Genomic DNA, 11,735 nt, shown 5'->3' with positions numbered 1-11,735 from the left:
GGCATGAGACAAATTCTCCCTCACAGTCTTGATCTCAGACTTCTGGCCTCCAGACTGTGATCATAGATCTCTGTTGCGGATTTGTGAAACTTTGTTAAACTAACCCTTACAAATTAATACAGTGGTAAAGTCAGGATCAAACCCAGGCAGGAAGGCTGAAAGATGGGTGCGCTTATCACCTCATTCTCCGCCTTTCCCATAACAGAACTAATCAAAATAAAAACAGGCACCAATGGCCTGAGCAAATCAATGGCACAGGAGTTACTGACTGGCTTTCCAAATCTAGGCAGAGGAGCAAAACACTGACTATTCTTTTCCTGTGTCTGTACCTTGTGCCCTGGAGCCTTTTTCTCTACCCCCTTCGGTTAAGGGACTGTTTCAGCAGTGGCTCTAGTCAAACACTTTCCATAGATCTACAGTCTAAATGCACTGAGCTTGCGGGACTCTTGAGCCTGTGTCCCCATTCGGCTTCAAAATCCAAACCTAACAGATTTTTGAAAGTGGCACTATCATTCTGTTAGTAATAGCCACATTTGTGCAGTTTTCTTTGGGTTAAAATTAAAAGGATGTGTCCTATTGGTGACAGAAGGAACAATGCCCCCCAACCCCCACCCCCTAGTCATACTAAGCTAATACTGCCAAGGAAAGGAAAAAGCCGTGCAGATGGCTGGGCGACCTGGCACCGGGCCATGGGCAGGTATCTTTGCAGAGTAAGTTCTGATGTGTGAGCGAGCTCTGGGCCCGGGGTTCCAAGTCCTGAAGTCAGGGGCGCTTTGGGGGCGGAAGGAGAACTGCCACCAGGCGGATGCCACGTGAGAGCAGCGGCTGCGGGGCGTGGGAGGATCCAGGGTCTGGGTGTGGGTGAGGGTTGGACCCGCCTGGAGGCCAGCCTGAAGACACCATCCTTCTGGGAGGGGGAATGGCCTGGGTGCCGAGCTCCTCCTGAGCCTCTGGAGCTTCCCCTGCGCCTCCGGACGTGAGCGCCTCTCTCTCCCAGTACACTCTGGCACGAGCACCAGCCGCGGTGCTCCAGCGCCAGCGAGGCAAAACCGGGGCTGCCGGCCAGAGGTGGGCGCGTGGGGTGGGCGTCTCAGCCGCGATTTCCCTGCAGGCCCTCGGCCCCAGGGGCGGCGCGTTCCTCCTTGCAGACAGCGGCAAAGGGAGCCTGGGCGCCGCGGGCAAGGCCGCCCACCGGAGTCGCCGCGCGCCGGTTTTTTTCTTTAAGCGCCCGGGCCGACGCGGGACAGGGGTACACAGTCCCCGCCGAGATGACCGCGGACCGCCGCGGGCACTTCGGAGAGGAGGAGGGCGGGGAGAAACGACGGAGGGAGGGGCGACCCACTTCCTGGATCGCCTGCAAACGGGGACAGTGAGATCAGTCCGTGCTGCGCCGCGATGTCGGGGTCGGACAGGAGCCTGGCGAAGGGTGAGGCCGGCCGGGCGCGAGAGGCGGGGTGGAAGCTCGGCGGCTCACAGTCGTGTGTCCTGATGTGGCTGCTCCGGAGCCACCTGGGTTGGGGGGGGGGGTTGTCCCCCACCCACGGGGATCGGGCCGGGCCCGTAGCGCGCGCGACCTCTCGGCGGCCTGGTCCTGGGATGGCGGCAGGATGGGGGTCCCCGCCACTTTCCCGGCGGTGAGCGCCTCAGCGTCTCCCCCGCAGGAAGCGCGCCCCCGGGACCCGTCCCTGAGGGTCTGATCCGCGTCTACAGCATGAGGTTCTGCCCGTACGCCCAGAGGACACTCCTGGTTCTGAAGGCTAAGGGAATCAGGTAAGGACCCGGCAGCTGCTGCGGGGGCGGCCGGGTGGGACTCTCCCGGGTAGGGCCCCAGGGGCTTCCTTGCCTGCAAAATAAACCATTCTCAGATGTTCGGGGTCGGGGGAGGGGGAAAACAAAGCAAATTTTGAACCCACTTCCCGGGGTGAGGGGTGGGAGGAATGTCACAGATTACACCAGTTAAGGAAACCCCATCTCTATCAGTCTAACCATTTTTATGGATTTGGAAAGCTGAGGCTCTCGTAAGGTTGGTGGTGAGCGGAGAGCACAGGTAATGACCAGCAGGGGCTCTTCTAACTCTGGTCGATCTCGGATTCCTGGTCCGCTGCCCTTTGGCTTTACCCCCACCTTCTACATTCACGCCTGTTTTATGTGATCCTGTTTGCTGTTACTCTGATTATACAGCCCCTTCCCTAATTGTTGGCAGTTTATTTAGTACTGAGTCCAGGCCTTACCCCTCCTGGCAGAGTCCTGAGTCAACTGTACTGTGCATATTTCTGTAGGTTGGGTTGTTGAGTCAAAGTGTGCATGCCTAAAAACTCAGTCTTCTGCGAAGCCTCTTTGAAATTAAAAACCAAAATTTTTTTTTGGTGTATTGGTTATCCATGGGAATATGCAATAGTCACTTGGTTCCTGACACCAAATATCCATCGGCATTGGCTCCCTTCGAATGATCTTTGGAATCTGTTGAGCAGACACGGAAGTTTAAAACATAGCTCCCATTTCTAAGAAATTTCCCATCCATGTGCTTAGGGTTTATAAACTAACTTTAGTTTTCTAGGGGGAGAATTTGGCAGACAGTAATTTTCCCTAAAAGAATGTGCGATGCATTCTAAAGGGGAAAAAAAAATATCTTCAGATTATCCATCATTTCACTAAGATTTGCATCTTACTTGGATGAAATTGATCCTGAACACATAGCAAAATGCTCAACATTTAGTACCATTAATTCCATTAATTCCATTTAGTACCATTAGTACGATTTAGTACCGTTAATTCTCATATACTAGGTAGTGAATACAGTTGGTTACCTCAGATAATTTACAATTAGAATAAGCCCAAAATAGAGTATCTTATTCACAATCTTGAGGCATTTCCACTTATTCATTCATTCAACAAATATTTACTGAGTACCCTGAAACCATTTTTATTGTCTTCATAGCATTTATATGTTTTTAAAATTTCGCTCTTTTATGTTTATTAATATGAACAAGGCACACAGAATCCCTGCTTTCATGGAGCTTACAATCTAGAGAGGTGACATAATGAACATGTAAATAAATGAGCGGGGTAATTTCAGATACATATCATCAGGTCAATGAAGAAAGTAAAACAAGGTGATCATCTAGTAGAGGCTCTACGCAACTTCAGAGAGCATAGTCAGAAAGGGCCTCTTGGAGGAGGTGGCATTTGACCTGAGAAGACCGGCAGAGATCAGAGGAACAAAAAATGTATATACTTTAAGGTGAGAACCTGTTTGGCAAATTTAAGGAGTATAAAAACGCCAGTGTGGCCAGCTTGTAATGACCAGAGGGTAAATCCTGGGAACAGGTGTGACAGGTAAGAAAGATCCAGATCACATGCTACAGAGGGCTTGAAGTACTATCCTCGTTGCAATGAGGAGCAATCACAGGGTTGCAGGCAGGAGGATGGCCTGATCCAGTTCACTTCTGTTGTGCAACACACAGGTAGGGAGGGCAGAGTGGAAGCAGGGGAGACCATTGTAGAGGTCGCGCTTAAAGCTGGTGTTTTGGACAAGGAGGCAGGCGTAAGGCTGAGAAAAGGCTCTGATCTGGAGATCGAGCTGACAGATCTTGTGATCCATTGGACTTGAGAAAGAGGGAGCAAGGGAAAAGGAACCAAGACTGAATCAAATCCTAAATTTGGGGTCTGGTCAGCTGGGTAGATGGTAGGGCCAGTGAAGATTTGCTCAGAAATAAAAAAATAAATAATAATAAAAAAAAGTTCCATGGTCTTCATTGTCTTCTGTGTCTCTTTTAGGCATGAAATCATCAACATCAACCTGAAAAGTAAGCCTGAGTGGTTCTTCAAGAAGAATCCCTTTGGCCTGGTGCCAGTTCTGGAAAACAGTCAGGGTCAACTGATCTACGAATCTGCCATCACCTGTGAGTACCTGGATGATGTATATCCAGGAAAGAAGCTATTGCCAGATGACCCCTATGAGAAAGCTCGCCAGAAGATGGTGTTTGAGTTATTTTCTAAGGTGTGTGTATAAGAAATTTCAGCTCCTGTTTGAAAAAAACTTTGTTTTTTAAGCTAAATCAGTGCTGTCATTTATGATTCAGTGAGGTGGGAAAGGAAAACACAGCTGTGTTCTTATCTGCAAGCCCTTCGCCATCTGGTGTCTGCTTCTTGGCTCTCCAAAGTCAGCCCTCTTCACTCTTCAGGCACTGTTCCTGCCACACTGAATGTTTTGTTTTCCCATACTCACTGCCTCTTCCTGAATGCTTGCTGGAAGGCTCTTCCCCTTTCTCACTTTGCCTGGTTATCTCCAAGTCCTTTTTCATTTATCTTCTTAGCTTCTGCTGCCTTCCAGAAGCTTGTCCAGGTGGGGTCAGTGCCCAGCTCTGTGGTCCCTCAGGTGCTAACTTCTCCTGGTCAGTGAGTGCCCACTTTCTTACCTGTGTGTTATACCCAGACTCTGAGCTCCTTTGGGTGAGGCGGTGTTCCCATCACTGCTGGCTCACTGTCCAGGTCTGTGACCAGCCCTGCCACAACCTACTGGTGTGACTCTGAGGAAGTTATTCATTTACCTTTATTCATTTACCTCTGTGCCTCCGCTTCACTGAGGAGACAGAGGAGTATAATAATTTCTCTCTTCTTGTAGATAAAAAACAGTTTATGTAAAACACCTAGAGCAAAGTCTGACTCACAGTAAATGCTGTGTTGGCTCTCTGGCCAAGGTGTCTAGCAGCAGGCATGTACTTTGTGCTGGCCCTAGCTATTAGCTGACAATGTCAGTGGCATTCCTGTAGAAGAACTCTTTGTATCTTAATCAGTGTCAGGGTTGTAGATAATTCAAGCAATTGATACTAACAAAGAAATGCCCAACAGTGAACAATCAGAATGGCGTGTCTGGTTATCTCTGTAGCCTGTTATTTGTCAAGATATGTGTCAGCATATCTTGTCTTCTTTAAATGGTTAAAGAAATACCTAGAAGGTGAAACTTACAGAGAGAGCACGTTGTGTAAGGAGACATTACAAAGGGAAACCAGTGGGGGAAGAAAGAGGGAGTTATCTAGCTTAGCAGACAAGAGGGAAGAATAGCACAGATGCCATGGTTGAAGTCATGGAGAGGGAATGTGACAATTACAAGAAAGATTTTGGAGGATTAAAAAAAAAAATAGGGGGGCGCCTGGGTGGCTCAGTGGGTTGGGCCGCTGCCTTCGGCTCAGGTCATGATCTCAGGGTCCTGGGATCGAGTCCCGCATCGGGCTCTCTGCTCAGCGGGGAGCCTGCTTCCCTCTCTCTCTCTCTCTGTCTGCCTCTTCATCTACTTGTGATTTCTCTCTGTCAAATAAATAGATAAAATCTTTAAAAAAAAAAAATAGGAACAAAGATTCATTATGGGGACATCTGGCTAGCCCAAACGGTAGAGCATATGACTCTGGACCTTGGGGTTGTGAGTTCAAGCCCCACATTGGGTGTAGAGAGTACTTTAAATAAAAAAGAATGAGAGAGAGATTCATTGTTGTGTTTCAAAAGAAAATAAGCTAAAAGCTGGAGATGCCCACCATTACTTCCCAGCTCACATTCAGGGAAGAGGTAGCTTTAGGTACTGTATGACCCCACCCTCATGGCTATAGCTCAGCAAACCAGAAATGCCCCCGCCTGCATCCCCAGCCCAGTCATCTTCTGAGAAGCTGACACTGAGACACATAGACTAACAGTAAAGGTACTGAAGCTTTGGAGATGTGTGTGTGTATATATAGATGTGTGTGTGTGTATACACATAAAATTGGAGACTTAATCAAAGCCATACAAAAAATAAATTTTGTCTCTCTATTTTGTCAGCCTCAATAATTCTGTGAGTCGCTCAGTGTCTTTTTAAGACACATTTGGCTCAAACTCACCAAAGTGGGTTCTGTTAATCGCAACTTATCAAATTCTGACCAAAACAGCACCTTATGCCCCCAAACTGTTTCTAAGATCAGTACCCGACTTCTGTGAACACAGGAATTGGTGCACCTTTCAGGTTTCTTGAGCACCATGATCTGGGACTCTGAGGGCTCCATCATGCTTTTCTGTGAGGGGGCCGGTGTAGTTTGCCTCACTGGTAACTATGAAATTTTTCTCTGTGTAGGTCCCATCTTTGGTAATAAGCCTTTTGAGAAAACAGAATGAGGAAGACTGCTCTGGCCAAAAAGAAGAATTGCGGAAAGAAATCAGCAAGCTAGAGGAGGTAATCTCTTCTCCAAGGTTCTGTCAGAGTAAATGATACACTGTATCCCATCCTCCTCTTCTTTCTACACTGTTCTTTATACTCCTCTTCCCCAAAGCAGTTTGTGGCCATTAGTAATAACACCAAATAAGGAATTTGAGGTTAGGACAGATTGCTGTAAGCTGTCGTGTTTAGGATAGAAACCCAAACACCTAAAAATATTTTGTCATGGCTTGCTTTTTTTTTTTTTAAGATTTTATTTATTTATCGGTGGGGGGGGGGGGAGAGCACAGGCAGACAGAATGGCAAGCAGAGGCAGAGGGAGAAGCAGGCTCCCTGCTGAGCAAGGAGCCCGATGTGGGACTCGATCCCAGGACGCTGGGATCATGACCTGAGCCGAAGGCAGCTGCCCAACCAACTGGGCCACCCAGGCGTCCCGTCATGGCTTGCTTTTAAAATACTCTGTCACGCTAACAGTAAAATAACAAGGAAAAAAAAAATGCACTAACATTTCCACAGTTTGTCCCCTGTTTTCATTTTTGTATGCCTGTGTCTAGTCTTACCCGTATATTAAAACAAAACGGGAGGAAGGGAAAAGTTAACATAACTGTAATCAGAGCATACATACCGTGCTGTGTTCTTTTTTCTACTTAATAGTACATATTAAACATTTCCCACCAGCGTTTGCCATGACTCCTAAAGACACTTGGAGAAGACTGGATGAGTTTTTACCTCCTTTGGGGCACAGCTACCCTTTGGGCCTATAGATCATCAAGTCTTTCTCTTGGTTTTGAGACATTAATATGCACTCTCAGCGTTGGGTTTTTACTGAAGGAAGACATAGTTCCTGCCTTGTATGGGAATGCATCCTAATATTTTATCAGTATTAAGCTTGTTGTGAATTTTTTTGGAATTTTTTTTCATTAAGAAAGTTAACTGGTTTGCTTATTTTTTTTTAAAGATTATTTATTTATTTGAAACCCAGAGGTAGAGATCACAAGTAGGCAGAGAGGCAGGCAGAGAGAGAGAGGGAAGCAGGCTCCCCGCTGAGCGGAGAGCCCGATGTGGGGCTGATCCCAGGACCCTGACCACGACCTGAGTCGAAGGTAGAGGCTTAACCCACTGAGCCACCCAGGCGCCCCAGTAGTCTGCTGATTTTAACAAAAATCATGAATGTGATTTTGTTGAATGTTTTATCCGTATCACATCTATTGAGATGTTCATGGAATTTTTTTCTCTTTAATCTGATGAATATGGTGTTGATTTTTCTAGTGTTGAACCATGCTAGCATTAATGAGATAAAAACTCGAGAACTAGTTAATATTTAAATAATTTGCATATTATTAATAAGGTTGGATTATTTTGTTTTCATAGTGTTTTTGTTTTTTATATTAAGGATAGTCTAATTTGATAAAATGAGTTGGGTTACTTTCCCTGTATTTTTTTTTAATTTTTTTATTCATTATTAACATGTATTGTATCATTTACCCCAGGGGTACAGGTCTGTGAATCTTCCGCCTACACACTTCACAGCACTTACCATATCACTTACTGTCCCCAGTGTCCATATTCCTTGCATTTCTAATCTCTGAAATCATTTGATAGGGTTTGGCTTTTTCTGCTCTTTTACTGACTAGCTGAGGAGTTCAGTAGCTAATGCACTTACTTACAGTTTTTCTTGATTGTATAATGCATTAATGACCAATATATTACTTCTAAATAATATCTTAGTTATGCCCAATTAAGGTTGTTTCTTTTTTTTTAAAGACAGATTTTTTTTTTTAAGATTTTATTTACTTATTTGACAGAGACACAGTGAGAGAGGGGACACAAACAAGGGGAGTGGGATCCCAGGACCCTGGGCTCGATCCCAGGATGACCACAGCCGAAGGCAGACACTTAGACTGGGCCACCCAGGCACCCCTCAATTAAGTTTTAATAGGCAGGATGTTCATTGTTCTGTTCTAAATTGGCTTTTTATGCTGTTTCCATTGTGATTTTCTCATTGCCTAGCTGTTATTTATCAGTGTACTTGTAAGTTTCCTAAACTTTTTGCTGTTTTCTAATTTAATTACATTATGGTCAGAGAATACATGTGGGATACTGTTTCTTTGAAGATTAACACTTCTTTTGTGTTTGGCAACCTACTAGAGCCTATGGACCCCTTCTCAGCATTTTTAAATTCTTAAGTTAAAATATATAAGATTAATTCTACTGTGGTTTATTTCATAATGGAAATATCTGCTAAATTTGGGGTTGGTAGGGGAGGAGGGGAGTATATACTTTTTCCCCATCTGCCTTCATAGACTCCAGATTAAGAACTCATGCCTTACAGTGAGTAGTGCCATTTCCATGTTTTAGCCTGTTGAGTGGATTATTTCATCCTGACTGAAACTGCCCTACTTAATTTTATTTATACATAATATAATAACCAGACATTACAGTTGAAGGACAGACCCAGTTAACATTGATTAGTTGTACAATTCTGAGTGCCTAATAATTGCAAGGCACTCTCCTGAATAGTGTGAGAGGTAGAAAATAAGATATGGTCTATACTCTTCGGATGATTAGCTTGGTTGTGGACCAAAGACAAATACACCAGTAGATATAAGCCATCAGTCTACAATGCAGAATGTTATATGGGCCCTGAGGAAAACTATGAAAGTTTTATAAAAAGTTAAGTTGGTTAGGTGTTAATTAGTTCCTCTACTTTGGCAAAACCATTAACACCAATGCACATTCTTGAATTTCAGAAACATACTCTTTGTGTTTCGTTTTCAAATAATTTTATTTGACATTGGTCTAATGGTTAACCCAGTTATTTCCAGTGTATTTTGAGTCAGTTTTTTATTGAAGTGTTATATACAGAGAAGTACCCAAAGCATGAGTACAGCTTGATGAATTTTTACCAAGTGAACATAGTCATGGAACTAGCACCCATATCAAGAAACATTAGTTTGGGCTGTTTTTATACTTTATACATATGGCATTCTATAATATGCACTCTTTTAGGTCTGGCTTCTTTCATCCAGTATCAGCTTTGTGAGATTCATCTCTGTTATATGCAGTTCTTTCCTATCCTTTCAACATATGACTATAGCACAGTTCATCCATTTTACTCCTGATGGACAGTAAATGTTTCCACTTTGGGGCTATTACAAATTGTGCTGCAATTGACATTCTTCCACCTATCTTTTGTTGAACATGTGTTCACATTTCCAAAGAGTAGAATTACTGGGTTAGAGAATAACTTGCACTTGGCTCTAGTACATACTGTTAAAACACAGTTGCACCAGCCTAGACTCTGACCAGTAGTGGTTCCACACCCTTAACTTTTGTCTTGTTCATTTTAGTTATTACGATGGATGTGTAGTCGTTGACATTTTGGCTCTAAGCTGCATTAATGTAGTTGAATACCTTTTCACTTGGTTTTTGGCCATTAGAATATCCTTTTTTTTCTGAAGATCAAGTCTGCCCCATTTTCTATTGAGTTGTTTGCCTTTTTTCTTATTGATTCCTGGGAGTTCTCTCTATAGTCTGAATACCAGTCCTTTGTTGGATATATGTATCACAAAGATCTCATATTCTGTTGCTTGCTTTATTTTTCTCTACTTTCCAGTTTATTTTGTTGGTTGTTGGCTTCATCCCAAACCAGGAGATCCTAAAGTTCAAACAAAATGCCAGCTTGAATACGTCAGAGTAAAAGCTGCTGCTCTCACTTGCTCTACTTAACTTGCTTTCATCATTTCTGATGATGAGTCTTACTAAATGCACCAATTAACAAGTACTCTTCTGCTGTTTAACGTTCAGGTTCTTACCAATATGAAGACAACCTTCTTTGGTGGCAATTCTCTTTCTATGATTGATTACCTCATCTGGCCCTGGTTTGAACGAATGGAAATTCTGGAGTTAAATGAGTAAGATATTTGAATATTTTGTGCATAAGTAAGAATAATGCTAATTGGAAGAGGATATATTGACCTTTTTTCTGAACAAAAATTAGGATATTTTATATAACTGGTATGAATGGGAACAGGCAGACAGGAGGAGAGTCTTGGACTATCCAGGGCAGGTACTCACCACCCTTCTCCACTCCTGGAGTGTGTGGGGGAGGGGTGGGCAGAGAGTTCCAGAACATGTAGTAAAATCTTTCAAAAGTAACTTACTCCTTTCATTCTGGTTAAAGATCCATAAGGAGGTATATTTTTTATAACACATCATGCAGGATTGTCTGACCAGTGTTACTTCCCATTTACCAGCAGGATTCCCACACTCTTCCAAACTCGTGTTCTGAATTTGGCAGCCAAATTGGCTTACTATCAATTCTTAGAGCTTGGAGTTCTTTAGGGTTATTTTTAGTCACAGTCTGGCTGTAGAATAAATATGTAACATTCATGGTTGTCTTTCATGTTCTCCCTTTAAAAAGTTACTAGTCTGCCTGGACAAATTCTCATGCTAACTGAGCAAGTCACTTCACTCTCTAAGATTCCTTGTCCATAAAACAAAGACCTTTACAATACCTTCCAAACCTAATATCCTGATTATGTGCATTTTAAAGAAGTATTTAAAAGATTAGAGGAAAACAAAAAGAAACTGCAGAGTGCTAATGATAATAGGAGCCTTGGTAATGCCTTCTACCTTTTCCCTTCCCACAGTTGTGTAGACCACACTCCAAAACTTAAGCTCTGGATGGCAGCCATGAGGAAAGATCCTGCGGTATCAGCCCTCCTCATGGAGCCCAAGGCTCTTCGAGGTTTCCTCAACCTCTACTTGCAGAACAGCCCCGAGGCCTGTGACTATGGGCTCTGATGGGGGCAAGAGTTGGCAGGGAAGAAATGTCTGATATTTTCCTTCCCTAATATGAATAAAATAAGCTTTAATTTTATCAAGGGCTCTCATGTCTCACTGGATCACCTTCTCTGATTTGACATCATGGCTAAACTGTGGGGTTTCCTTAAGGTCCTCCTGCGGAAGTGGAAGCACATTTCCTGTCTCAGGATACTTCTGTGATTGTAAGGGTTTTATCGTAGTCTATGCTAAAAACCTCCTAAGTCATCATCTCTGGTGAGAACTGGACTTCAACCTAGATTTCTTATTGCCTATAGGACACTCCACTTAGATACCTTGTTTCAAGAGCTGCCCGCTCCAGTTTTCAATTCCTCATTCTTTTCTTGCCATCAGCATCACTGCCTTTTATATTCCCATTGTCACTACTGAGGACCAGACTCATATCACCTCAAAGTCAGGTGACTAGGTGTCCTCCTATTTGGTCTCCCAATCTCCAATCTCAATCCCCTTCAGACTTTTCCTACCAACTCCAGTGCTGGGTACCTAGCAGGCGGACCCCATCGATGTAATTAAATACTGTGAAGACCCCATCCATCAATTCAGCGCAAGTCTGGATGAGTAATTCAGAAATACTCATCCCATCTTCCAGACGCGTCCATGGCCCACCGGGCTTCTATTTAAAATTTTGATCATCACCTCACCTCCATGCGGAGAAGGTAGGTCGGAGAGCATCATTTCATTCTACAGATGATTTCAACCCAGATCCCGA

General features: G+C 43.9%; 1 protein-coding gene across 1 annotated transcript; it reads left to right on the top strand.

The window, feature by feature from the left end:
- The first annotated feature begins 1,236 nt into the window (after positions 1-1,236).
- GSTO1 (glutathione S-transferase omega 1) lies at positions 1,237-11,063 on the top strand. The gene is made up of 6 exons (XM_004749303.3): positions 1,237-1,426; positions 1,662-1,770; positions 3,778-4,000; positions 6,101-6,199; positions 9,989-10,095; positions 10,834-11,063. The coding sequence occupies exons 1-6, from the start codon at positions 1,396-1,398 to the stop codon at positions 10,985-10,987; spliced, it is 723 nt and encodes a 240-aa protein (XP_004749360.1). The 5' UTR covers positions 1,237-1,395; the 3' UTR covers positions 10,988-11,063.
- The last annotated feature ends 672 nt before the right edge of the window (positions 11,064-11,735 follow it).

This window comes from Mustela putorius, unplaced genomic scaffold (genome assembly GCF_011764305.1).
Source record: "Mustela putorius furo isolate JIRA1106 unplaced genomic scaffold, ASM1176430v1.1 tig00003909_pilon_pilon_pilon, whole genome shotgun sequence".
In the NCBI taxonomy this organism is placed as follows: Eukaryota; Metazoa; Chordata; class Mammalia; order Carnivora; family Mustelidae; genus Mustela; species Mustela putorius.
This window is presented reverse-complemented; position numbering and strand designations above follow the sequence as displayed.

Excerpts from the sequence above, each read along its gene's own strand:
- GSTO1 (XM_004749303.3), top strand. The coding sequence starts at position 1,396 with ATGTCGGGGTCGGACAGGAGCCTGGCGAAGG. Across the intron at positions 1,771-3,777 it reads CTGAAGGCTAAGGGAATCAG|GCATGAAATCATCAACATCA; the intron begins GTAAGGACCCGG and ends TGTCTCTTTTAG. Across the intron at positions 10,096-10,833 it reads GAAATTCTGGAGTTAAATGA|TTGTGTAGACCACACTCCAA; the intron begins GTAAGATATTTG and ends CCCTTCCCACAG.